Source organism: Falco naumanni, chromosome 2 (genome assembly GCF_017639655.2).
Source record: "Falco naumanni isolate bFalNau1 chromosome 2, bFalNau1.pat, whole genome shotgun sequence".
NCBI lineage: Eukaryota > Metazoa > Chordata > Aves > Falconiformes > Falconidae > Falco > Falco naumanni.
This window is the reverse complement of record NC_054055.1, coordinates 5,569,653-5,596,579: the sequence shown is the minus strand read 5'-3', so window position 1 is coordinate 5,596,579 and position 26,927 is coordinate 5,569,653. Positions and strand designations below refer to the sequence as shown.

The window sequence follows — 26,927 nt, the reverse complement described above, 5'->3', positions numbered from 1 at the left end:
AAGGGAAAGCTTTCTAAAGCCTTTAAAGCCTCTGAGTGAAGGCGCACAGAGCAGGAAGGAGCCGTGAAGCTGTTGATTGCTGTGAACTTTCCATGACACCACTCAGGGTTTGTTTCCAGTCTGATTTTTATTTATGAATGCAGTAGCATTTATTACTGATTTTATCTGTAAAGATAACACTTCTTCCCTAGATGGTTTCTACGCTTCAGTTATAATTACTGCCTGCTTCTCAAACATACTTCTGCATTATTTAGTGTGGTACAGTGTCAGAGCTGTAATGCCAGCGATTTATTACTTGCACTGTGGGGTTACACCTGATCCAGGGATGCCCCATGTGTGCCCTGGCCTCATCCTGGTTCCCTCCAGGAAGGCTGACAACATCTCTGAGGGTCCTTCATGGTGCAGACACAGCCGAGAAACCAGTCTTCTGGCTGTGCTAGGTGCTGCACAAGCTGAGCACAGAGGCAGCCTCTGCTCGAAGGGATCCATCGTTGAGGCACAGCATAAACATGTTGATGCACCTTTTCTTCTACCTGTAGCCATCTGGTGCCAGAGGCGGCTTGGTGATGGCACCTGTTCCCTCCAAGCTGGGAATGGTCTTAAAAAGGACATTTGGCCACAACTTGCAAAACTTGAAAAATGAGACTGTTCAGGAAAATGAGATGTCATTTATCTTTCCTGTTCCCCCATTGCTCCCAGTCTGCTGCTTCTCTCTCTGGGAGTCAGACCTAGGAGGGGGCTACAGTTTCCACCAAGCATCCAAGGAGCAGCTTAATTTTGGTCCATGCTTACGATCACTTTAAGCCACAGAGAATGAAGCAAATACTTTCAGTTAAGCCTGAAAACAAACAAACACACACCCCACCCCAAGACAACTTGAGTCTTCATCCTTGGAGATACTCAAAACCCAACTGGACATAGTCCTGAGCTGCTGTAGTTGCCCCTAGTTGGAGCAGGCAGTTGGACTAGACCATCTGCAGAGATCCTTTCTATCCAAATATTCTGTGATTTTTATGAACTTACGCTGCAGGGGTATACCAGACTTCAGAGTGCGGTGAGGAGCTGAGATACCTCAGCAATCCCAGCAGGTAAAACTGGAGTTGTTCCCTGTTGGCATGACCAGGAAGGTGGGAGTGCAGAGGATGTGTTGAGATATTGCCTTGTCTGAGTCCATATCACAACATATTGTGTGATACCCCTTGGCTCTGGGTACGTACAGCCTCATCTTTTCTTACCCTTTTTGCTCTGTGTGATGTCCCTCATAGTCCTCCAGCTGTTCCATGGCAGGTGGTGAAGCTCTGGCACGTCTCAGCCCTTACCAGGGATTCAGTTTCCTTTCATACTTACTGGGTCGTTGTCACATGCTGAGGAATGTGTCTGACTCGTTTGCACCTTGGATTGACTACCACCCTTTATATCTGTTTATTAGGATGGAAAATAACATTTCACCTCAAAAATTCCATCATGTGTTCTTTCAGCGCCACATGACCAAATCCCATCCTGGCCAACACAGCTGCTCCTTGCCAATTTTTGGTATGATTGCCTTCCATCATTTTCCTGCCAAATACATAAACTGCCCCTGTTCTTGTATGCCGTTGCTTTTGAAAGTAAGCTGGAGTTGAGTGACTCATTGCATTTGGGTGTTGGGGGTTTTTTGTATTTTTGTTTTTGTTGGGTTTTTTTTGTAACTGACAACAAATCTTTTTGAAATGTTGGGCAGGCATCCGGGCACTGGGGCACTTCTGAATACTTCATCACATGTAAAAGCGTGGTGCATGGCTATTGCACCACCTGTGCTCCATCCTCACCTCTGTCTCACAGCAGATCACCTGCCTTGCCAAGCACCACCTTGTCTGACATTGCTATCTGTGTAAACCATTCCCTCGAGCCTGCATATACTTTGCACAGGCTCAACCTTGATGTAAAGCCTTTATGATGGTAATTATTTTTGCTGGGTTGCCATAACGGTTCACATTGCTCTCAAATGAGTCATGATGAAGTCTTTCAAATACCCACTTGAAATCTATAAATTTCATGATGAGTCTTTTTGCTAGTTGGCGGTTGCTTTGATGATTAGTGTTAGGGTCAAAACCCGGTCAACAGATGATCTTCCAGGTGAACACGCTGCCTTCTGCTCTTGAGATTTGTCTGGAAAAAAATTCTGATAGACAAGACTTGGTCTTTCCTGGAGAGCACTGTGGTGTCTCTTCAGTCTGCACTGTGGTGTCTCTTCAGTCTTTACATTATTTTTTAAGTATCTCAATCTCAATTTCTTGACACCTGTAGCTTTTCTTCATCCCCAAACTCATTCCGTGAGTCTAAGAACAGGGATGGATTTGTGATGTTCACTTGAAGCTCTTCCATGCTTTTACATGTTTATTACAGATTTTAAATACCATTGTATCTGTTCTTTGGCATCAACGTAACTTCTTCTGAGAGTCTGAGATCCTGCTGGCTTTTCTGTGATGCTCCAGAAACTCACTTCCACCGTTTCTGCTACCTTTAAGAAGAACTCAGAGTATGGTCTTATAAATGCTCTCAATTTCTTTGGCACATTACTGGAAGGACCACCCTGTCCTCTGCCTGCCGCTAATATTTTTATGCAGATAAGTCCACGATGCCCTAGCTCTGGACAAACAGTGCTTCTTGCAGTAAAAAAATCCACCAACTTATCTCGGTCATGAGAAGATACACTGCTGTCTGGTGTCTCCTGGTGCAATTTGCAGGGAAGCCCAGCCCTGTGTTCACAGACCTGTATGGCACAGAGTGGTTTGTTTTACAGATAAAGTGGCTTAAAGAATTAATACTGCTATGAGTGCAAGAATGCCCTCAGTTGTATTAGATAAGTTAAAATAGTTGCTTTAATAAGGTTTATGAATGGTGGAGTGAGGCACAAATCAGTTTTCCCTGCAGGTGTGTTGTTGCATGAGTGATCCCTGTGAAGTTCTCAGCTGTCTCTGAGGTATTTGGAGATGGAAAGCTGGAGCAGGGTGGTCCGGTCTGGTAATTTCTGTGTTCCTGTGGTCGTAGCCAAAATCCATTATATCATGGTTTATTCATCCCAGCATCTGCTGAGAGAAGTGGACCCCATGCACTGCATATCTGTCATCAAACCACTTTTCATCCCCTGGGTGAAGGACTCAGTGATGAGAGGGGCACCAGGTACTGGATCTCATCCAAATCCATTTCAACAGCCAAATACACCAAGTTTGAACATGGGTCATCAAGGTAATTAAAAAAATAATAATATATTGCATTCCTGTGAGGAAGGAAGAGTTCTCAGCAGCTGCACGTATGGAATCCGAGTATGGAAGCCGGTGCTGGGGGAACTGCCTTTGCAGCCAGTAGAGCGGGTGACGAGCCCATCACAAACGCCACTTCAGAGTTGGTAAAAATTCAGCGTGTTCAGTTTTCTGTCACTGGAATTCATTTTCATCTGCTTTCAGCATCGATTTTGATTCACACCTTTTCATTCTGAATTTAAATGAATTTCAGAAAAAAATCAAGAGTTCCGCTCAGAATTGCACTATCACATCTAAAAAGCACATGATAATGATGATCTTTGGCTAAAGAAGGGCGGTCCACCCCCAAAAATCAATCCACTCTGATAATTAATAGAAACACCTTGACCTTCTCCCCTTTTATTTAAAATTCACTTTTATCTTCTAAACGTTTCTTGTAATTTCTGGCTGCAAGCGATCCCTTGCCAAGCTCCTGTTTTGATTAAATGGCTTTTTCCAGCTGGAGGATGTCAGAACATTTTCAGCTGGCCCTAAGCCAAGCATGAAGCATGGGTGATGCACTGGGCAAGAACTGATGCAGATTTTGGTCTGGGTGCTGGTACCATCTGTGTTGTGTGCAAGGATGGGTGCAGCCGCAAGGGTGAGAATGTAATCTGGTTCTTCTGGGTTTTAAGGATGGGCTCGCCCCACTTTGTGAGCCACCTTTGAGCAAGGAAGAGGAGGGTGAGGAGATGCTGAATAAGCCCATGGGATGGTTCCCAACCCATGAGAGAGCATCAGGGCAGAGAAGGTTTGCTTCAGTCTTCAGATGCCAAGGATGTTTTGTTCCTGAGTCAGGGGATGAGGAATGCCGAAATCCAAAAATATTACCCTCAAGGAGATTGTGATAAATGTGCCTTGCCTGAGTCTCCTGAGGACCAAGCTCTACATTACGCTCCATTGCCCCACTAAACCCAGCTCTGCTGCTGCTGTGCATTAAAAATAACCACAAAACCAGCCCATGCTTTAGCGCACAAGGTTCAAACAGCAACATCCACGCTGGGAGCCTGCCCCGCTGCTCAGTGCAGAAATATCCAGCAGGGAGAGATTTGCTTGTCCGTGACTAGACATGACAGGGAGATGGAGGGTGTCCAGGTGGAAACAGTCATGCACAGAAATAAGAAATGCAAGAGCATAATGTGGAGCTGAACTGATGGTGACCAAAGTCCAGAGGGATGTTAAACCCAGCAGGATTCCAGACTCCAGCCAACCCGGCATCTCCTTTAACCACTTCCAGCTCTTCCTTGGGATGGTCCCGGAGGGGTACGACCCATGGTGGGTGGGGGACACGGGGACAGGGCTGGGGCTGATCCTAACCCAAAGGCGCTGGTGGGGGAGGCTGCCAGCTCCATGTTTCTAAGCATGAATACCACACTAACGTATTGCTGCGCTGTTTCAGCCCACGCCACTTCTTGCCTTTGGCACAAGCCGTGCTCCCCAGTCCCTGCCAAACCAGTACAGATGTTTTAACACCCACCGGAGCCCAGATAATTATAAACAGAGCTGAGAGACTGGTCGGGGCTGTTTTCTTTTCATTGCCTGAACTCTCAGCCGCTCTCAAGCAAAACGCCTCCCACTTTCTGACATTGCTTTCAAAGACATTTTTGAGAGCTGCATTGCTAATACAAGTTTTATTAGGGGAGCACCGAGAAACCCCAACCTGGATGAGGATCACACCGTGCCCGCTGACATAACGGTGACCACTGAGTGAAGCAAGTGCAGGGAAGATGAGTGGAGCAGCTGGGAAAATATTTTCATGGGAAATCAGAGCTGGTTTCTAACCCATAGCTTTCCAGACGTGGCATTGCAAAGCTCAGCTCATTTTCAAATGGGTTTGGGGAGTGTTTTCACTGGGTGAAAATCTGGCCAGTGATCAGCTGGTGGGCACTGGCCAGAGGATGCTGCAGGTCCTTCCCATCCTAGATCCTCATGGGAGACAGTGCCCATCATGGTGAGCGTGTGAGCAGAGCAGGTGAGATGAAGGAGGGAGCAGCATCTCCTGCTTTAACGAAGGAAAGCCAGAAGCAATCACCCTTTTCCTGGTCTGTGCTTGTACAACCCCAGGATGCAGGAGCCTGGCCCACGGTCAGGAGCTGCGTTCCCTCAGGCCATTTGCAAACAGCCAGGTTTGAGTTTAACAGATGAGAACAGATTTAGCATGAACGAAACCAGTTGTCAGATGCAACTCCCCAGGGGCCACTTAGAAAGTATCTGGAGGACCAAGAAGACCTCCTCAGGCTTCACATCTACATGAAACTCATATCTCCTCACCCTTTTTCCATCAGGGTGCTTTGGGGTCCTCCTGGATCTGCAGGTTCATTTCGTCCTTGCATTCATTGTCACAGCTGATAACCGGTTGGGTGGAAGATGGCTGGCACAAGTCCATCGACCCTGGTGGGCTCAAGCTGTCTTCATAGCACTCCCCTCAATCCCTGCCATGAACTTCCTCGTTCACCATCCCAGCCATGAAGATTTTCATCTGACATTATTCCAGTTCGTTTCCGGTTGCTGTGGAGACCAATTTAAATGAAACTCCACTATTTTGAAAGAGAATATGATTCTAAGTAATTTGCGATGCAAGGTCCCATGCTAATAGCATTAGCATATTATTTGATTATGGCGATGTGTAGGGAATAAATTCCAAGTCCTTTTGCCATCATTGCATCTTGAAAGAAGGGGAAGAGAAAATCCTCCAGGTTTTAGCCGATACTGAAGACCTTTACTGCGCGTGAACTCATGATTTCTGAATGCATAAAGCTTGTGGGGGTCACAGGCATTTTTAACCTCATGGCAATGAGAATAGCTCCCTGGAAAGGACCTTTTCTTTCTCTGTTTCCATTGAGCACTGTTAATACACTGCCTAATGGGCAGGTTTTTAATGATCAGTAAGAGATCCAGGATGGATTTTTGAACTGTTTGCATTTTTGCTGGAGCGCTGGTGCGGCAGAGCCCAGCTAGAGATCAGCTGTGCAAGGTGCAGTCCTCCCATCGCTTGCAGAGAATTTTCTTCCTGCGTTTTGTGCTCAACGTCTTAGGAATTATTTTGCCTTCAGGACTTCTTTAGACGATTCTGGTATGTGGACAGAGTATGCCCATACCCCTATATGAAAAAAAAATAATTGCATGGAAAACCTTTGCAGAGAGGCTTGTTTTGAGAGTAAAGGCTGCAGAGATGGAAAAGGGAGAGCTGAACTTCCAGCAAGAAAAAAAAACAACAAGCCAAACTTTTTTTTTTTTTTTTTTTTTGAGTCTCCATCCCTAAGGGCATGTTTTCTTCTAGGGCTGAAATGACCCTTGCTCGAAGTGACCCCTGGGCTGCTTTACTCACTGGTTCAGGGACTTGGTATTGCAGCCATGAGGGTTAATGACTTTTTTTGCCTCCTGTTTCGGCTTTTGCAGCTGATGTTACCCCATCTGAGCATGCTGGGCTGACCCGAAGCTGTATGGGAAATTCAGGGCTCTACCACAACCCCCATCTCCATCTTCCCCCCTACCCCGTGTCCAGCACCCACCCCCCTTTCCTTTTAACCCTTTGCCTAGAATGCTACCTGAGGAGCAAAAAGTAACATTAATCCCAGTTAGAGGAGGGAAAAACGGGGCCAAATGCCCACTGTTTGGTCCCATGCATGGGTGCAAATGCAGCTGCGAAGAAGGGGGCTCTGAGAGGGGAAATCTGGGGATCCTCCTTCACTCCCCATCACTGCCCTGCTGAGCGACGGTGAAGCAGACCCTGAACAGTGCTACTGTTTTATTGACTCCCCTGCAAACTGGGAGTTATAATGTTTCTCCCCCAAGGTAAGGAGGATCGAAATAAATTACTTCTGTAAAGAGCTGGGAATGGCAGTTCTTCTATAATACGAAGTGCAAATATTTGGGCCTCTTGCATGCTCCCTTGAATAGAAATGGTACTAAATCATGCATAAGTAAAACGGGTTTACATTTTCTCCTAGTGAAAGTTTTCCTCTGCTCTCCTGGAGCATTAAAGACCTACGCTCCCGTCACCATAAAAAGGGCTATAAAATTTAAAGCAAGCCGTTAAGAAGCCCTGGCTGGCATTAGGTTGGGATTCATCCTTTCTCCTTCTCCATCCCTGCTAAGTGAGGCGTGCACACATGTTTGCTCAAGCAAGGAAAGACGCCCGCATACTGCTTGCAGTGAACAGTAAGGGGGAGAAGAAGGAATTTGTTCAGGACCTAAAACCAGGTTGTATTCCTGGCCTAGGGGATGCAAAGTTAATGTTGCACCAGCTTCTGGGCTTTCACCCTGCTCACTGGTGGCATGTTGGACCGCAGCACCGGGTGAGACTGCGTTGGCATGATGTCCAAGGGAAAGCCCGGTGGGGAAATACCAGAATTGCTAATCATCGTCATCTTCATAAATAATAATAACCAATGATAATAACCAGTAATAATAACCGATGTGATCCTCCAAAACAGGATGCGGGAGCTTCGTTTCACAGGGTGAGAAAGCTGGTTTGATGCTGGTTCATTGTAAGGCTGTGTCTGATGGGGGGGTGAAAAACCTTTCTCATATAAGTGTGTCATCTCTTTCGCTAGCTCTTAGCTTTCAACAGCTTCAGCCCTGTCCTGCAGCACTGGGCTCCACAGACTGCTCGTACCTCCAGCCAGATTTGCTAAGGATGCCCCTGGCATCTGCAGGAATCACATATGCCACCCACAGACAGAAAGCAGATAATTCTGCCCACCCCCATTGCCTTGCTTTTGCCACCTTAACCCTACCCTGAAAAAGGCAAAAATACTCTGCCTTGAGACCACTTTGTGTTTTACGCAGTTACAGCCCAACATCTTTTACCTTTCCCTCCGTTCCAGCCTTCCCCCCCGCCCCCCCCCCCCCCATTTGATCCCTCATCAGATTGGTTTTGCAGTGTCAGAGATGATGATTCATGAAGCAGAGGGTCAGAGATGAGGTTGGTTCTGTGGAGCAAATGAAGCCTGTCCCAGCCCACACTGCAGCCCTGCACTTGTCCTTCATCCCCAGCTGTAGGTCGTTGTCCCACTCCAGGGCTCTCAGATAAGCGTGTCCCAGGTGGGATGCTCAAGGTCGCACGTAAGCCAGACCTGTGAGAATCCATGATCATCTGCTTTTATCTCAGCACTGAAGCCCTTATAAGAAAAATAAATAGGTGCACACCAGGCATCCCTGTCTGGCCAAATGTTAGACCTCCAAATATTGACACGAAAGGTTGAGCTCCACAATCAGGCAGCAGATTTGCTCTTTAAAGGGTAGCCACCATGTGCAGGGTGTGCTGATATGATGCAGAGCTGGGTCACTGCCATCAAGGGATGTTTCCCAGAGCAGAGATGGGATTCTGGGCACAGCCTCATCTCACAGAAGCGAACCTGTGTTCTCCAGGGAGAAGCGTCGTATCGTTTCTATTGCAGTCTCTCTCCTTTCTGCCTCTTTGTCCTTCAAAGAATTGATTGCTGTTAAAATAACTGGGATATATAATGCTTTGAGGTCAGGATGATCTGACTTGGCTCCTTTCCCTCTTTTCTCACTCAGTCGTTCTCCAGAGCTGTGATATTTTTCTCCTGGTTCCCATGCTTCTCCAAGGCAAATGCTCTTACATTACCACTGTTTTCCCGTTGGTTCATACAGATGCAAGCAGAGGGCTGACACTAATGGGCAGAGACGATGCTATTTATTACGACTCATCTTTGTCTCCCTCTTTCTCGGGTAGTTCTCCCTCTCCCGTGTTGGGGGATTTCACTGTTGTCAGTGGAGGAAACCTGAGGGGACCAGATTAGGCTAAGTGTTATTTAGATGGCTGAAACTGTGTAAGAGGAACCATGCCCTTAGCCCTCTGCTGCAGATCCCTGTCCGTAAAGCGATGATGCTCCTCCTTTCCCTTGGCCAGGCTGTCCTGACCGGTTTCTCAAAGCAAATGGAAATAAGCAGAAAAACTGGAAAGGAAAAGCTCAAAAGCCCGATGTCACTTCTGTCCTTACCCTTCAGCTCCTCTGCAGTGGAGGACGGAACTGTGCCCCTTCCTTGCTTTTGATGAGATCCACTCCCCCCGCTTGGCACCCAAAATGTGGGCAGTGCTGGATGTCAGGGTACCTGTGTCCTTGTACACAGCTCGCCACTCTGATGGAAATTGGCAAGGAGAAATTATCCAAACCAGACACCTTTTCCCACTAACCTGCCAGAGGAAACCTTTAGCGGCAACCTGCCAAGGTGTCCTCAGACTGACAACAGCTTTTCCAAATGCCATCCAACTCGGAGGCCACAGGGAAAGCTCGGTAAACAAACTGTCCTCAGGTACCATGCTCATCCTCATGGCATCCCAGGGCTTCCTGGCAGCATGGTGGCACGGTGACTTATCCATCAGACATGTTGTTTGTTCTCTCCCTGCCAGGAGAAGCATGCAGAGGGCTTGTAGAGGGCTTGTTTTGGTAGGGTTGTTTGCCTTTTTCTTAATTTATGTATTATTTATTTATTTATTTATATTATTATTTTTTATTTGTGCTCAAGAAGTGAGTTGGTTCCTCCTTTTTTTTACCAATAAATGATGAAGCTACTCCAAAGAGTGGGGGAAACAATGGCAAATGGGCACACTCTGCCCCGTGCTCCTCTATGGATTATTTCTAACAGATCTCTACTAATCCCTCCTGACAAAATCTCATCAGCCATAAGTTTTAACTGGCACAAAGTCAGTAGTGTGATCTGAGGTGTTTTGTGGGTTTATCTGCCAGAGCAAATCAGAGGAGCCCTTTACCTGTGGGGCCCCTTGGACCAGCTCACACTTGCCAGCACGGTGTGGGCATCACAGGGAATTTCGTGCTGCGCAGGGATGCCGAGCAAACCTGGCACTTTTGTTGCAAACACCGATGGGAGCGCAGGAATTGAGCATCGCCCAAACATCGTCGCCTTCCCAGGAGCATCATTTGAAGTCCATGGGATACAGGGAGTTGTAGCCCCAGCCTCTGCCTTCTAAAGCTGACATCGCAGCTCTGGTGAAAAAGGCCATTCTCAGCGACAGTTTCCGAAAGAGGCTGAGTAATCTGAGTAATTATTTCACCCGGATAAGCCCGGGAACATTGTGTGAAGCTACGCTCACACAGCAATAGTCAAGCGCTCTGAGCAAGGGAATTCAGAGCTGTCAGCAAGGAGGGAAATACCACGTTAGGGGATTGAAAACATTCATAAAAAATTCCTGGCTCCCAGCCTAGTCCATCCCATTGCTGGCCATGCTCGAAGTTGTGTATTTTTGCTTTGGGGATGGAGTCGCAAGGAGGGTATTTTTTCCCCTTTGCTGCAACACATGGCCAAAAAGGAACATCTTAACCTGGACTAGCGAGTGCCGAGCCTTCAGCTGCCCACAGCCCACCTGGCACGTTGGGGTTTTGCAGGGCTGTGCTGGCTTGTCCCTGCTGAGCCTCTGTCTCACTTTCTTGCAGGGACTAGCATAACAGCTGTAGCACAAGCCCAGCGAGACATATTCATGCAAGTCGTGGTGTTGACATAAAGTTTTAAGTTGTGGGTGTCCAACACTGCTTTTTCCAGACCGTGAGAGTCCAATTCCCTGAACTCGGAGGAGAAGCAGCCAGGAAACGTGGGGTTAAGATGACACTTCCCACATGGCCGCGCTACATAACCTTAACTCTGCTCCCCTGGGAATGGCAATAGGAACTGGAACAGGGTCTTATCCCTCCTTGGCTGTATTTGATACATTCCCTCAATGTAAAGATCTCAGCATAAAGCCAAGGGATTTGAAGGCTATGACTACGCTGTTAAATAAAGGAGGGCCACGGGTTTATCCCTGGCCCTGATGCAGATGGCCATGAGGGATGGAGAAGCATCATTCTTTTGGGCTTGTGGTTGGATTCAGTTGAGCAGCTTTGGTCATGATGTGGGTGTGATCGATGCCTGAAGGCATCCTGATGGGACCCGCTGGAGGTTATTCTCATAAGTGCCCCACATGGACATGGGGAAGGAGCGCTGGTCCTCACAGCCTGGGAGCTGGGCACTGCAGCATGGCAAGTTGAAATGGCTTTGGGACCTCTGGCTCAGAATTCACCCTGTGCATCTTATCCTCATGAGGACCTCTCTCCATTTCAGGCCAACATGAGAGCACAAATATGTTGACTTTTCCCTTTAGCTTGTGCTAGTCATTAAATACTATTTTTCTGGTTCAGTTTCCTTTCTTGCCTCCTTTTCTAGCTGTCAGCAGGACCCATCATCAGCATGTGACCTGGGCACATGAGCTGTCTCTTTTTCTCGTGCAAAAAAACCGCACAACATAAAAAATACAGACCAAAATGCAGTCTCCTGCAACCACAGGATTTCTCTTCCCAGCCCTTGCAATACCCTCCCAGCCCCGTGAACCAATCCGTCTCTCACCTGCTATTACAGAGTTCATCTCACAGACCTAATGGAGTACGTGAGTCCTGAATTGGCTCCTGTTAATGCTCTCAGTGGCCAGGTCGCTGCGGGAAGTGAGCTGGGAATTCATTTTGAAAATCAATGTGGACGCCGATAGAGCGGCTTCCCCTGGGGATGCGACATGCTTTTACCAGGCATTGCTGCCTGCTCCCGTTCATCCCCCATTTTCTTTTATGTGGCCAGAGTAACCATGGAGTAATTCATCCTGCTTTCAGTGAGCCCATCTATTGTGCTGTGGTCTCCAGTTTCCCCAAATCAGTCTGACATTTGGGAAAAGATTTGGGTCTTCTGGCAGTGCGCGATTCACTGGGTTCCTCAGAGTGTTGTGATCTGAGTTTGCTGTGCCCTGGGGTGATGCTGGGGACCGTCTCCTCTGTGCAGCCCCATCTCTCCCCTTGGGCTGTGTTGGTACAAATAAATCGATGCCATTTCTAACACCCGGGTGTATTTTGGCCTGCCATGGCTTTTCCATGGCAAGTGCGGAGTCTGCAGGGATAGTGCTGGAGGATTGCTCAGGACAGAGGGACCCCGTCCTGGTGCAGTTTAGAGTTGTCCCCAGGGGCAACCTTCGTGCTGGGATGGGGACACAACACTAACCTGCCATCCTCACACCACCCTTGGAAGAGTCTTGGCCAAAGTCATGGGCAGTTCCTGGCTGTGATTTGGGAGGTAGCAAGGGGTGTGTGTGTGTGTGTGCTATTCCTGAGAGGCACTTCGGGTGCAGCCCCCCTGTTTTTGATAGCAAAGTGGGTATGGGCTCTACCATGCTGGTTGACTTCAGAGCACTTGATTTGGAGCCAAGATTTGGGACTCACAGAGCTCTCAAGACTCCTTTTCCAATGGGGATCAGTCTGCACTGCTACGGGATAAATATTTAATAAGAATGAGGGTCAAGACACTGTTTTGTCCAAGGACAGTGAGATGGCCATTTACTCCCATGAAAAGCACTGAAGGATCTTTAATGCCCGTGCAAAGAAGACAGGACTCAGAGTTTAAAGCTCTCGTCCCCCACCATTAATGTCAATGTTAAATATTGATCTTTTCTGTGTTTAGCACAAACCAAACAGCAGAGTCGAGACACGCTCTTTGGCTTTTATTAATGTACTTTTTCTGCATCAGGTGAAGTTTGCAGTAATGCCGGGGGAAAAAAATGTAGCACTGGTGAATGAGCGGCAGAGGGATTGATTTTGTATCTTGATATGATTCAGAAGTCAGTGAAAAATCACCCTGTGTGGAACATCTCCTTGTCCAAGCCAGAGAATGGGTGGATTTACCCAGGGAAAGATGACCTTTTCATTAGGATTTGGTTTTTTTCCTACATTTTGCATCAGCACCAAATAAATGTAAATCACAGCTATTATAAAGGGTGACTTCAGTGAACCACGATGAGTCATTTTCACATGCCAGGAGTGCATGCATGGCAGGGACACCATGCATGGGCTGCTGCATGGGCTTCTGCAGCCAGAGACGGATCAGCTTTCCCAAAATATTCTGCAGCTTGTGATTTTTCTGGGATTCAGGTTTTTTTGGTTGTTTTTGGTTGTTTTTTTTTAATAAGAGTTTACAGCTTGGCTGTAAAAACTCATCTCTGGTTCAGATTCTTGGAACATCCTCTGGGATGTTCTCTGCTGAAATGAATTTAATATATTAAAGTGCATTTCTCCTTCAGCAAGAGGACCAGGCACTAGAATCATGCCTTGGGTCTGCATCCTGTTTTACTAGCAGAAAACAGCAGGAGCCCTTTCGAGGTCACAAAATTAATAGAGAATTGGGGAACGTGGGAATATTTTTCATCTCTGCTGTCATTATGTCCATCCACATTCCCACCCTGTGCCTCAGTTTACCCAACTGTAATAGGATAGCGGTGATGTCCTTACACAGAGGGGTGAGGATGACTTAAATCACATGTCTAAAGCCACCTACAGAAAGTCTCTAAGAAAAGGCAGAAGTGGAAGTGGTGGTGTGAGAGCTCTTCTCTTCCTTTTCCTTTTTAACCAGGTTTTAACAACCCACGGAGCTCGCTGTGAATTGGGCTGACATCCCCCAGACATCCCCACAAGCCGATAAGCATGTGATAAAATATGATAAAATATGATAAAGTATCTGTTTCTTTACATGATACCTATAGTTATATGTGCTCCGAGTGGAGGAGCCTGCTGCTGAGTGCATCACTCAGAGCCATAAGTAAACCGCACCAACCTCCATAAATGCTGGAGCATTTAAGGAAGGAAAATCCCAGAAACACAGGATATGGTGTCACCGCATCTGGCCGCTCACAGGTGTGTTTTTTTCCTGCACAGACACCCTGAGAAGCATTGCCTCCATGAACCATGCACCGCGGTCCTCCCCAGCAGAGCTCAGCAGTGCCAGCCACCACCTGCTGCGAGAGCGCAAGTCCTCAGCGCCGTCCCACTCCAGCCAGCCCACCCTGTTCACCTTTGACTCACCCGCTGGCCACCTCCAGAGCACCCTGTCCGCCAGTGCCCCCCAGGACTACCTTTTCCTCCACCAGTGTATGAGCAGAAAGTCAGAAAACGCAAGGTATTGTAGCCCACCTGGGAGAAAACCTTGGGGACAGCTGAGGGAGGGCTGGGGGTGAGTGGCTCAACCCAACTCCATCCTTGGAGGTCTGAAAAACCCAGCTGGAGAAAACCCTGAGCAATGGTCTCATCTCATCGTGGTTGGGAGGAGGTCAGACCGGCGACGTCCCGAGCCCCTAGCTTTCCTGGCTTTCTGGGTTGTATTAAAAACTGGCTGAAGTGCTGGACCCAGAGGGTGGTGATCAGTGGCACAAAGTCTAGTGGGAGGCCAGTCACTAGCAGTGTACCCCAGGGGTCAGTACTGGGTCCAGGCCTGTTTTACATCTTCATTAATGATCTGGATGGTGGGGCAGAGTGTACCCTCAGTCAGTTTGCTGGTGGCACCAAGCTGGGAGGAGTGGCTGGTACACCAGTGGGTCATGCTGATATACCAGAGGGACCTCAACAGGCTAGAGAATTGGGCCAGCAGGAACCTCATAAAGTTCAAGAAGAAGTGTAGTCCTGCACCTTGGGAGGAACAACCCCAAGTGCCAGTATATACTGGTGGCCACCCAGCTGGAAAGCATCTTGGCAGAAAAGGACCTGGGGGTTCTGGTGGGCACCAAGTTGAACGTGAGTCAGCAATGGGGCCCTTGCAGCCGTGAAAGCAAATGCTCTCCTGGGCTGCGTTAGGCCAAGTACTGCCAGCAGGCCAAGGCAGACGATCCTTCCCCTCTACTCAGCACTGGTGAGGCCACATCTGGGGTGCTGTGTCCAGTTCTGGGCTCCCTTGTATGAGAGACAGGGACAAACTGGAGAGAGTCCAGCAAAGGGCCATGAAGATGCTGAAGGGACTGGAGCATATCTCCTAAGAGGAAATGCTGAGAGAGATGGAACTATTCAGCCTAGAGAAGAGAAGACTCCAGAGGATCTCATCAATGAATATGAATGCCTGCAGGGAGGATGCCAAAAGGATGGAGCCAGGCTCTTGACAGTGGTGCCCAGTGCCAGGACCAGAAGCAGTGGACACAAAATGAAACACAGGGAGGTCCCTCTGAACACCAAGATTCAGCTTTTCACTGTGAGAGTGACCAAACACCACTGCAGGTTGCCCAGAGAGGCTGTGGAGTCTCCATCCTTGTTTGGACGCAGTCCTGGGCAACCCGCTGTAGGTGGCCCTGCTTAAGCAGGGGGGTTAGACCAGATGACTTCTAGAAGTCCCTTCCAACCTCAACCACTTTGTGATCCCACAGACAGGGCCCTAATTCCTGCCTTTAACCAGCAAAACCACAACCAGTGGGACGGGCAGGGTTTGCTCCGTTCATCCCTCCCAGAGCTCGCTGGGCTTCGCGGCAGCCTGTGGTGCACAGTGTGGTGTTTCTGAGCAAGCGACGGCTCTCCGCCTCCAGTCTCAGCCGGTTGCCTTAAATAGTGAGGAGGTTTTTTGACGTGAAGAGTTTTGGCTCGCAGGAGCGGTGAGGAGGGAGGGAGGCAGCAGCGGTCAGAGCCCAGCTGGCGTGGGGTGAGAGCAGAGCCCAGGCTGCAGCCTCCGCCGGGCTTTCCTGCTGCAGCTGCCTTTCCCTACTCGGAAAACAACAACGGACAAAGGCTCAGAAAAATTAACTTCAGATGGAGTTAATGGAACAGTGTTTAAAATACGGCCCTCTGACACTCCAGCTGTGAGGATACCTAAAAGCCACCCTCCGAGAGCCGACGCATGGCTGAGACCCAGAGGAGGACGGAGCCAGCACCAGTGCCTTGGTGGGCAGAAACAAACTGGCCAGCGGCAGCTTCTGCAACTGGGCCAGAAATAATCTCCCCGATCAATGCCCCAGTGCACAGGACCAGGCTGCAGGACTGCTGGGAATTCCTCCCCTTTCAGTTTTGGAGCTTTTACTTTACTCATCCATAAAATGAGGGTAATAGTAGCTAATTGGCGGGGCAATGCTGAATAATTAACCCGTGAGATGTTTCAAGTCCTCAAGCCGAAATGACCCTGCCAGAGCCCAGATGTTTCCCGGGAGGACTGAGCTCCAAAGGCAGCAGGGATTTGTCATATCGCAGCATCCCTTGTTTTCCCCCCCCGATAAGCCCGATTTCTGAGCGCCATCTCGTGCTGGCTCCATGAAACAGAGTCCCTCTTGTCCCTGCAGAGCATCGGCCCTGCCAGAGCAGTGAAAACCACCATCGCCTCGCTTTTCCCAGAGGGCTGGCACTTCCCCAGTCATTTGCCACAACTGGAAATTCCCCCCAGCCGTTTCACTTTTTCCCAGCTCGGTGACTGATACAGGGCAGGAATTCCTTTCACAGGGAGGTGTTGAAATGGGGACAGCTGAGCCCTTTCTGGTTTTGAGTCTGTGGTCCCCAAAAGTCTGACCCATGCATGGTTATACCTCTGTGAGCAAAAAGACCCAGCCCGACGCTCCCGCTCACCCTCTCCTGGTGCGCATGCACCAACTCCTCATGGCAGGGTAACCCTTCTTCGGAGCTTTGCCGTATTTTCTTCTTCCACGCTGCTTCAGCCAGCTCAGGAAAAGGTATCGTTATCACCAGTGCTCATGTCTGCTGCATCTTGCCCTCATATCCCAGCACTTCCACAGTGATGCTCGTGTTTCCCTAAGCCTTGTGGGATGTGGAGGTGCTTCACAGCGGCAGGGGTTGAAGATGGAGGGGGGAGAAAAATCCCAAGTGCCCAATTGAAGTATCCCCTGACTCAAGAAAATGTCATTTGCCGTGGTTAGGGGTGCAGAAGGCAAACCCGTGGGGCTCATCATCTTCTGCAGCACTGGGGCATTGAAAGAGGAAGCAGTAGGAGGGATAAAACAGGAGGTGAAACACCTTGGAGGGGATCGGTGGAGGAGCGGTGGCTAGCAAGCAGTCATTAGAGGACCAAAGTCTCCCCAGTGCTCACCCTCCGTCTTGGCTAGCATCCCCAGGCATGACTGCAATACAAATTGAGGAATCATTAGCAAGGCAAGGACCTAGTGACCACGCTTCCCTGCTCACCCTGGGGGACTCGAGGGCTTTTGTACCTCTGAATTCAGCCCTGAGGTTCATTCCTCCTCCCCTGCAGATTAGGGCTACGGACCCCAGATCCCAGCTGGTCACTGCTGTCATCTCCCCAGGGCTTGCCCTGCAAGAGGGCAGAGTGGTGGCATGGTTGGAGGCTTTGAAATAATCCCCGTCAGGAATTTTTCCAGTCCCTCTCAAAGCACATTTGCAAGGCAGAGGTGAGAGTAAGCCTTCCTCCTGCACTGTGGACGGGTGGCTGACACGTCACAGCGATGCTAATGGGGTGGCTCTGTGCAGATGTGTCTTGGGTTGCTGTCAGATGGTACAAAAATTGCCCTTTTGGATCAATTTATGTCTGGATAACCAGCTCTTCCTGCCTGTAGACAGAGGCATTTTGAAGGTGTTTTGGGATAAAACATGTTGTGGGCATGTTTGAAGGGGTCTGAGGTGTTCCCCATGTCCTGGGGTTGGCCAGTGCAGGTTGGGAAGGTGATAAATGGGGGAGGCAGAGCTCGGTGCACCCCAGGTCTGGCTCTCCCCCCATCTCAGCCCTTTTTTCCCCTTCTTCTACAGGAGTGCCAGCTTCTCCCAAGCCACAAGGTCCGCCTTCTTCATGCGGAGTGACACGGCGGTCCAGAAGCTCTCACAGGGCAATGGGCACTGCATGAACGGGGTTGGAGGGCAGCTGCATGGCTTTTACAGCCTGCCAAAACCCAGCCGGCACAACTCAGAGTTCAGGGACAGTGCGTACGACCTCCCACGCGCCTTCGGTTCCTACACCCACCCCAAGTCGAGCCTCACCAGCTCCGAAACTGATAATGAGGAGGTTTACGTCTACAAGACCCCCAACAACACCCTATGCAAGGAGTTTGGGGAGCTCTCCACGGACTCCTACGACATCCCCGCCACCCCGCTCTCTGTCTATCAGATTCCCAGGACATTTACGCTGGACAAGAACCACAACGCTCTGGCCGTGGCTGCCAGCGACTCGCCCGCTGCACCACCTCCGCGGCCCCCGAAACCCGGGCAGATGGAGCCACGGTGGGGCAGCCCACCCCAGCGGCCCCAGCCCAGCGAAAGCTTAGGGCTGGCCCCCATGGCAGCCACCATTCCCCGGAGAAATACACTGCCAGCAGTGGAAAACAGCAGGCTACACCGAGGTGAATTTGGGGGTGGGGAGCTGGGGGTGGCTTTGTCCTATCTAGCAGACTTGGACAGGTCGGTCCCACTGATTTGTGGTAGGGCTGGGGTGACTGTTGGCGTCAGTCAGGGCGTCAAGCACAAAGCAGCTCTCCCCAGTCAGAATTTGGGTTTTGCATGCAGCAGGCTTGGAGAGGTATTCCCAGAGCTCAGCCTACCAGAGCTGCTCAGCTGGGTCTTGACGGCGTTGTACCTTGAACCAAAATCCCAAATCTGCCTGCCCATGCAGCCCTTCACCAGTGCTTTCAGCCATTTTCGGCTTGCTTCATAACAAGGTTTGTCAGAACATACTTCAGCCTGGAGCTGCCTTGGTTTTCCTCACCAAACAGGGATGTAATTTTGCACATCTCCCAGACCCAGCATCCCCAGTATGGCAGAGCTGCCCTTCCCATAGGCCATGGATGGACCGTGCATGAATGTGCCCTTTCCAAACCTTGTGCCTAGGATGAGATAGTCACAAAGTAACTTAGAAGAGGTGGTTGGAGAGGGAACATACTGCAAATGATACGCACGGCTCCCTGAAATGCGTCTTCCATCCCCTCCTACCTAAATACCAACATTTAGGCTGAGATCAGACCCATGCTCAGCAGTACACAGACCAGTCTGAGAGCTCAATACCCCATTCTCACCCCACTGTCCCCTTACCAGAAGCTGCCAGCCCTTACACCTGCTGAGTGAGCTGTAGTGGAGCTCTCCCTTAACCCTGCTTTGTCACCATGATCTGCCTTATCTGATGTCTTTACCCCTGGGATTTTGCAGCACTTTGGCAGAACCAGGTTAGGTCCCCGTGGCACGTGCAGTTGTGTTGATGCATCAGAGACATGCTAATTGGGAGGGACCACAGCGAGGAGCCTGCGACAGGCTAAAAACCATATCCCACCAAAGTCCACCAGTGTCTCAGCCGTCAAGAATAGATACTGCCCTCCCAGCGCCTGGATTTTGTTTGCAGGGGACCCTTTTATTAGCAGTTATGAATTTGTGGTTGTGTTGCAGCTTCTTCTTGTGAGACGTACGAATACCCCCAGCACGGGGGTGGCAGCACTGTGCAGTCAGTCGAGTCGATGAACGATGGGTACAACTCCTACCTGGTGAGTTGGCCTTGGTGTCGGCCACCACGCTATAGGCACCGTTTGCACCTTACAGATTCAGAGACGAGTTAGTTCAAGGGTTGGACCTCACAGCCTAGACCTGCAGAGCTAAGAAGGGCTTTGTTACCAATTTCAGTTAAAACCATGGTGGCCTGCAGGGCAGAGATGGAGGGACAACCCCCTAACCCAGCACCGCATGCAGAGCTTTGCTTTGGGTGCCTCCACAGAGCCTATCTGCCTGGAGCTTTGACCCAAAAAAAGCACCCAGGAGTTTGGCTTCTTCTTGAAAGCCTGGGATGCTGCTGAGCTGAATTTTGACATGTTGCCAGAACAGCCTCTTTTGTGCACTTTCTAAGACTTCCTGAGCTGGAAATGACATTAAAGCAGCCTTTCATATTGCATTTTAGTCATGGCCAGAGCCCAGGGAAAAATTGCTTTCCAGGTTAAGCATGCTTCTGCAGCTCACTCTGATCATGAGAAGAGGCTCAAACTGGGTGATTCAGACCCTTCCCTGAACTCATGATGTTGCAATGTCTTGGAAATAGTGGAGGTAGACTCTCTTAGTGCAAACTGATGGCCAAGGAGGGGACAGACCATCCCTTCCTTCTGCGCTGAGATTTTAAAGCTGGTCCCACCTCAGGTGTGTGTGATGCTGACAGCACACCCTTCTGCTTGTCCCCCAGCAAGCCAAGACAGCAGTGGCCCGCTCCCACAGCACCGACTCCGAGGACAACTATGTCCCCATGAACCCCGGTTCCTCACCCCTGATCCATGCCGAGAAAGCCAATGACAATGGCCAAAATCTCTACATCCCCATGAGTCCTGGGCCGCATCACTTTGACCTGGTGGCGTTGTCCTCAGCCACCCTCCCCGTACATAAAGGAGGAGCCATGGCGCAGTGCCACAGACGGTTGAGTGAAATCCAGCCCCCACCAGTCAACCGCAACCTCAAACCTGACCGGAAAGGTAAGAACGTTTGTTTGTGGGCAAATCTTTCCAGGAACCTTTCTATTCTTGTAATACTTCAGACTACATCTGTAGTCTTGTGCACACTCAGTAGAGTCCTATGGGGGGTGTGCTTTGCTACCGCCAGCACAGTCAGACCTTCAGATCTTCCCCATCCCCTTCCTCTTTTAGGAGGATTATGGTGCAAATGCAGCTTTTGTGGTGCTTGAACAGCCTTTCTCAAACCCTTCCTGGCCTTGAGAGGAGATGCACGTCACAGGCAGGATCTCACCCCCTTTGCCTGCACCCCTTACTACACTCCACCCCAACATCTCTGTGTCGTATTCAGATGACCCCACTGTTTCCTACTGGCTAGTTCTAGGCAGTTCTTCACTCGGGGCTCTGCCTACATCCTCCAGATCCCTCCCCAAACCATTGTCTGACAGGTTGCCAAGGAGGTGCTGGGGAGGAGGGCTCCCATCATTAGGGTGTCAACACCTAACCTCATCAGCATGCTAGGCGAAGGATGGGGCTGGAGCACAGCGTTCTTCTCTTCCACCTAATGAGAAGACATTGCATGTTACCCTAGTCCATTCCTGTCCCCTATGGAGAAACGCTCTGGCTGGAGGCAGCTCAGGGCTGGCAGAACCTGGTCTTGTCCCCATCTAACAGGTCATCACAGCTCCCTAATGAATAGGTTTGTTATACTCTGGGGTTTGGGTGTTTTTAGCAGATCTCCATTCCCTGGGAGGCACATTCCCCTTTTGGGGCCACCCATCCACTTTGCGACTCTGGGTCAGAGGGAGAAATTCACTATTTTCCCCCAGCCCTGGTGTAAATGAGCGCAGGGATTTCGGTTGGAGGTATTTGTCATCAGCGAGGAAGGCTGGGGGGGGCTGATCAGCAGAATGCAAAGCAACCAACAGTTTGTTGGGGACCCTCTCGTGCCAGTCATGGATGCTGAGTTGTAGGAATGTGCTGCCTCTGAATAAAGGCTTTTCCCCTCCCTAGCAAAGCCATCACCACTGGACCTGAGGAACAACACAGTCATCGATGAGCTTCCCTTCAAATCACCAGTCACAAAATCTTGGTCCAGGCCAAGGTGAGTAATGGTTGGGGTATGGATTCTTGCTGTGCTCTGACAGCAGATCTCTGGTCTCACTGTCGCCGGTGCCCACATGCAGCCACACTGTCGCCTCTGCCGTGGATTAAACATCTCTGGCTGAGTGTTGGCTGCTCTTGTGCTTCTGCTTGCTGCAGAGGTTTCTTCTGGCCCAACATCTCTCTTTGTTGCAGGAGCACATTTCTCATGGGCTATTTTGAATCAAGCTAGAAGCGAGCCCTTCCTTCGGATGCAGACCTGAATTTTCCCAATTCAAAAATCCCCCAAAATGATCCCTTTAGCCCTCATGTTCTTTGTCAATTTTAGAAGCAGGAGCCACAAAGCTGTGTCATGCCATGCAAACATCTGCACTGGGATGAAAGTCCACCTTGTCCAACACCCTACCCCCATCAGGGACCAGCAGGAGCTATCTGGGAAGAGGGGCATTTATGGAGTAATTCTTTCCTAAAATATTCTGCCACACCATGGGGATTTGGAGCTCAGGGGTTTCCTTGGTCACATCATGGCTAGAATGAGGACCTGGGTCACCTGCTGTTGAAGCAGAGGGTCTCCTCCCTTGGATCCCTCGTGAGCTTAATCAAGTGTTGTAAGAGGCAGAGTCGTGTTTGCCAGATCACAGCTGGTGGCAGGAAGATAAATTTGTTTAGGTCGGGCTTTCACGTGAAATCCCAGCATGTGGCCAAGCAGCTAATTAAGATCCCTTGAAGACGTTTCCTATTTCTGGGTTCTGACAACTCCTGGAGGGCTGTGGCTCTGACACAGGACCTGTGGTCCACCGTGACTCATGACACAGCTTAACTACCACAACTCATCCACACCAGGGGCATGGGGCATGATTTCACATCCAGCTCTCCCCCCAAAACCCCCCGCCATAGTCTCAAAACACAGGGTGACACTCACAGGGTCTGGCTGAGCTGTGTTTTGATTGCCTTGAAAGCAAAGCTTAGCCTGAAGGAAGTCTGCGAAATGAAACCAGAGCACTTCAGAGCAAAGTCTGCCAGCCAAAAATAACAGGATTCGCATGATTCCAGTTCTGCTGCTAATTCGTGATCTGATGTTGTCCAGCGAAAGGCAGAAGCAAAGCTTGGCTGCTGTGACTCCTCAAATAAATTGGATTGTGTGGAGCCTGACTGCAGGGCATGAGCGCTGTGTGCTGAAATCACTGCACTGGGAAACAGCGAGCGGGGTTTGATTGACAAGACGTCCGACCCTCGAGAAACTAATGGATTTTTCCCTTATCAGCTAATCATATGACCCTGCCTTTACTGCAAGGCAACAAACAGCTTTTTAAGATGTGAGCTTTAATGCCAGATGCTGATTGCATTATGTTATTCGGTATAATTAGATTTGGTCAATTGAAAGCAGGGAGATGCCTTGGAGGTTTTGTTTTCCAGCAAAAAATTTGGGTAGGGCCATGCACAGTAAACAAACGCTGGAGCTGTGGTGAGGCTGGAGGTGAGGAGCTTCACCAAGCCTGGCCCTGCATCCTCCAAAATTAAATATTTCCTGTGAGATAAAAGAGTTCATGGAGCCTGATTTATGTAGCTGATAGCAGGAGAGTTACAGGTACACAGCAAGCAAGTTGTTATTAAAAAGTCCTAGCAAGAAAAAAATGAGAAGACTAAACCTGGTGATTGCTGACCCATGGGAAGGTCAGGTTGGAGAACCTCAGTGCCGCCAGCTCTTCTTCATGCCCTGTCCCCAGCTCCAAGCCTGGTGATGTTTGGAGGTCGACTCCCATCCCTCCTTGGCAATGGACCAGCAGCACCTGCCACCGTCATTAACACATTGATCCTTGTCCTTACAGCCAGACCTTCAACGCCGGCTCTTTGCAATACTGTCGCCCTGTCTCCTCCCAGAGCATCACCAGCACTGACTCGGGAGACAGTGAGGAGAACTACGTGGCGATGGTAAGGGCCCCACAGCTAAGATACATAGTTCTGGCAGGAGATATACGTTCTCCAGCTCTGCAAACACATTCCTAGCTCATGAAGTGCTCAGATAGCACTGTGTGGTGTACATCTTTACACACATCCCTACATGCATGGAAGAGTGGCTTTCATTCCTAAAATGACATGTCCTGTTGGGGTATTAACTGTATATGAGAGCAAGGACATATATCACGTACTTTGCCAGGAATTTAGAGGGGATAAAAACATCTAGGGACTGTCAGGGTGTATTTTCCTAATTTAAATTGATGTTTTTCAGAGGGGTTTTTTTCCCCTAACAGCTGCTGACCTCATGTTTATGTGGAGGGCAGGGGCTATCGGAGCAGCAGCAGGGAGCGGCACTGCTTACAGGGAGGAGATTTTGTCTGCCTTCACAAAGCTGCTGAGTTGAAGCATATTTTCGAGGCTGTGTAACTAAGGGGGTAGAGGAAATCTGTGCTCTGTGTAGCATGGTTGTGATTAGCAAAGATCCCAGAGCTGGTCTGGCCTCGATGAGGTGTGGTTCCTGGGAAACGCTGAAGCCTATGTCTGATGTCAGGCATGCGAATAAAATCAGGACAAAGGCTGCTTCGACAGATAAAATCAAAAGCATGAGCTTGGAATATTTGTTAGCACAACATGCAATAGGTACAGTGCCCCAGTGCTTCTGCACGCCCTGGTCCCAGGGGCAGGTGAGCAGATATCCAGGCTGGCACTTTTAAAAGTGCCACCAAGGCATTTCGTTGCCAGATTTGTGATAATTCCTTTTTTATTTCCTTTCTTCCCATTTTAATCCTCGTTATCTCTCCTGTCTCTTCCCTGCATTAGCAAAACCCCATTTCTGCTTCTCCTGTTCCTAGTGGTACCAACAGCCCAGCGCCTAAAAAGAGTTCGGGGAGTGTGGATTATCTGGCCCTGGACTTCCAGCCAAGCTCACCAGGGCCACACAGAAAGGTATGGGGTGGGGGGCGGGGTGGGGGGCGGATTTTATAAACTTCTGGTTAAAAGTGATATATTTTTTAAGGGGTTTTATGCACATTGGCAACAGCATGGCACAAAGCCCTGAGCAGATCAGCTCCAGAGCAGGCACATTCCGTAGTGGAGCCAGGGAGTGTGGCATGTGGGGAGGAGGGGGGGGGGTCCTGAGCTGGGGAGACCTCAGGGGAGCACCATGACCTGACAGGAGGAGCCAGCAGCTTGCACGAGGGCAGCTGACAAGGCATGGACAGGGCTGGGGGTAACAGTGGCCGCCCCTGCCCCGTTCCCACACAGGGCATCCCTGGAGAGCGTGGCGAGCAGGACAGGCAGCCAGGATCTGTGGGAGCAGCGTGGGCAGGAGGGTACGCGAGGAGCACGCTGCCTTAAAGGAGGGACGTTCCACTGGTGGAGTGGAGACACCTGAAGTCCACATAACCCAGCAACAGGGCACCATGTGCGACCATCTGCATGGGTCAAGGGCACTCATCCTACCTGACCCTCAACGGCAGAACGGTGGACATGTGTCTGAGAGCTAAGGCTGGGGCCTCCGCACCGTCTACCCTGGCGGTGGCTGATGCCCCCACCCAGACAGAGCTGCTGAAGAGCAAGGCTGCAGTGCAGACCTCCAGCTGCAGGACGTGTCCAGACCTTTCTCCTGGGGCAAGGGCAGGTAGGAGACCTGCCTGCAAAAGATGTGCCTGGGTGGAGGACCTCCTGCAGCAGGTGACTGAGCTGCAGGAGGTGGTGAAAGGGCTCCGTAACGTCAGGGAGGCTGAGGAGGAGTTGGATAGCTGGCTCCAGGTGGTCTGTGGTGGATCCACAACCCATGGCCAAACAGCCAAAAACTCCCCCACCGACACACAGAAGGGAGGGGGGCCTATAATGCAGAACAGTGGAAGTTTGCAGTGACAAGGACCTGCAGGAGGAAAAAACTTCCCCCAAAGCCTGAGGTGCCTTGCAGAACCGCTTTGCCACTTTGTAGACTGAGGAGGAAGGACCCACCACGCTAGGAGGGGTGCTGGAGCCAAGGAGGACAGCCTGACCTGCTCCCTGTAAAACAACCAATGCAGCTAAGAAAAGGTGACGGGTGAGAGCAGTAGCAACTCTTTGGAGAGGTGCCTGTTTGCTGACCTGCTGCGCTCTCCAGAGAGGTGTGATCCTTACCCGGGGCTCGTATCGGGGATGTCACCGGGAGACTACCAAGCCCCGTCCAGTCCCACTGACTCCTATCCGCTGCTGTTGTTCCACGTGGGCACCAGCGACACAGCCAGGACCGGTCGGGGGCATCACGAAGGGTTACAGAGCCCTGGGAGGGGCGGCCAGGGACTCCGGAGCGCAGGTGGTTTTTTCATCAGGGAAGGGGTTTGAAGGGGCCAGCTGGGTCTGGCGAATCAGCAGATGGTCACAGGGCTGGTACCGCAGCCAGGGCTTCGGCTGCTTAGACCATGGGACTGGCTTTGAGGAACCTGGTCTGCTGGGGGCTGATGGGGTCCATCTGTCAGAGAAGGGGAAGAGCATCTTCGGTCATAGGCTTGCCAAGCTGGAGAAGAGGGCTTTAAACTAAAGTTGCTGGGGGAGGGGAACCTCAATCCATCCCACTCCTACCAGTTTGATGCCAGTGCCAGCAAGAGATGCCCAGGGCCTGGAGATGTATCACGGGTCAGCAGGAGAGCGCCTGAAGAGCAGCACAGAGGAATTCCAGCCACTCCAGCCAGTAAGCCAGCTCCATCAGGGGCCCAGCAAATGCACGTAGCATGGGGAATGAACAAGAAGAGTTAGGGGTGTGCGCACACCTGCAGGGCTATGGTCTCACCGGCACCAGGGGGACCTGGTGGGATGGCTCCTGTGACTGGAGTGTTGGAATGGAAGGATACAGGCTCTTTAGGAAGGACAGACAGGGGAGACACAAGGGGGTGTCACCAGCTGGAGTGCAGGGAGCTCCACCTAGGGATGGGTGAGGAGCTGACTGAGAGCTTATGGGTCAGAATTAAAGGGAAGGCAGGGACAGGTGACATTATGGTGGGGGTCTGCTACAGGACACCTGACCAGGAAGACCAAGCAGATGAGGCCCTCTATAGACAAATAGGAACAGCCTCATATTCACAAGCCCTGGTCTTCATGAGAGACTTCAACCACTTCAATATCTGTTAGAGGGACAACACAGCAGGGCATAAGCAATCCAGGAGTTTTCTGGAATGTGTTGATGACAACTTCCTTCTCCAAGTGCTAGAGGAGCCAACGAGGAGAGGTGCTGTGCTGGACCTTGTTCTCAGCAACAAGGAGGGGCTGGTGGGGGATAGGAAGCTCAGGGGCAGCCTTGGCTGCAGTGACCATGAAATGGTGGAGTTGAAGATCCTCAGGGCAGCAAGAAGGGTGCAGGGCAAGCTGACCCTGGCCTTCAGGAGAGCAGGCCAGGATAGCAGACTTTGGCCTCTTCAGGGATCTGC

General features: G+C 50.3%; 1 protein-coding gene across 2 annotated transcripts in view; it reads left to right on the top strand.

The window, feature by feature from the left end:
• GAB2 (GRB2 associated binding protein 2) overlaps positions 1–26,927 on the top strand; it is a 102,104-nt gene that overhangs the window by 64,192 nt on the left and 10,985 nt on the right. Inside the window, exons 3-9 of one of the 2 annotated variants that reach the window (XR_005826268.1) lie at positions 13,988–14,228; positions 17,792–18,378; positions 19,412–19,506; positions 20,190–20,472; positions 21,463–21,553; positions 23,382–23,484; positions 24,363–24,456. Coding sequence is in view for 1 of the 2 variants with exons in the window: in XM_040583291.1 (XP_040439225.1) it covers positions 13,988–14,228; positions 17,792–18,378; positions 19,412–19,506; positions 20,190–20,472; positions 21,463–21,553; positions 23,382–23,484; positions 24,331–24,456 (1,526 nt within the window). In the remaining variant the exon portion in view is untranslated. Of the gene's footprint in view, positions 1–13,987; positions 14,229–17,791; positions 18,379–19,411; positions 19,507–20,189; positions 20,473–21,462; positions 21,554–23,381; positions 23,485–24,330; positions 24,457–26,927 lie in introns of both variants that reach the window. The other variant, XM_040583291.1, reaches the window with a different exon arrangement.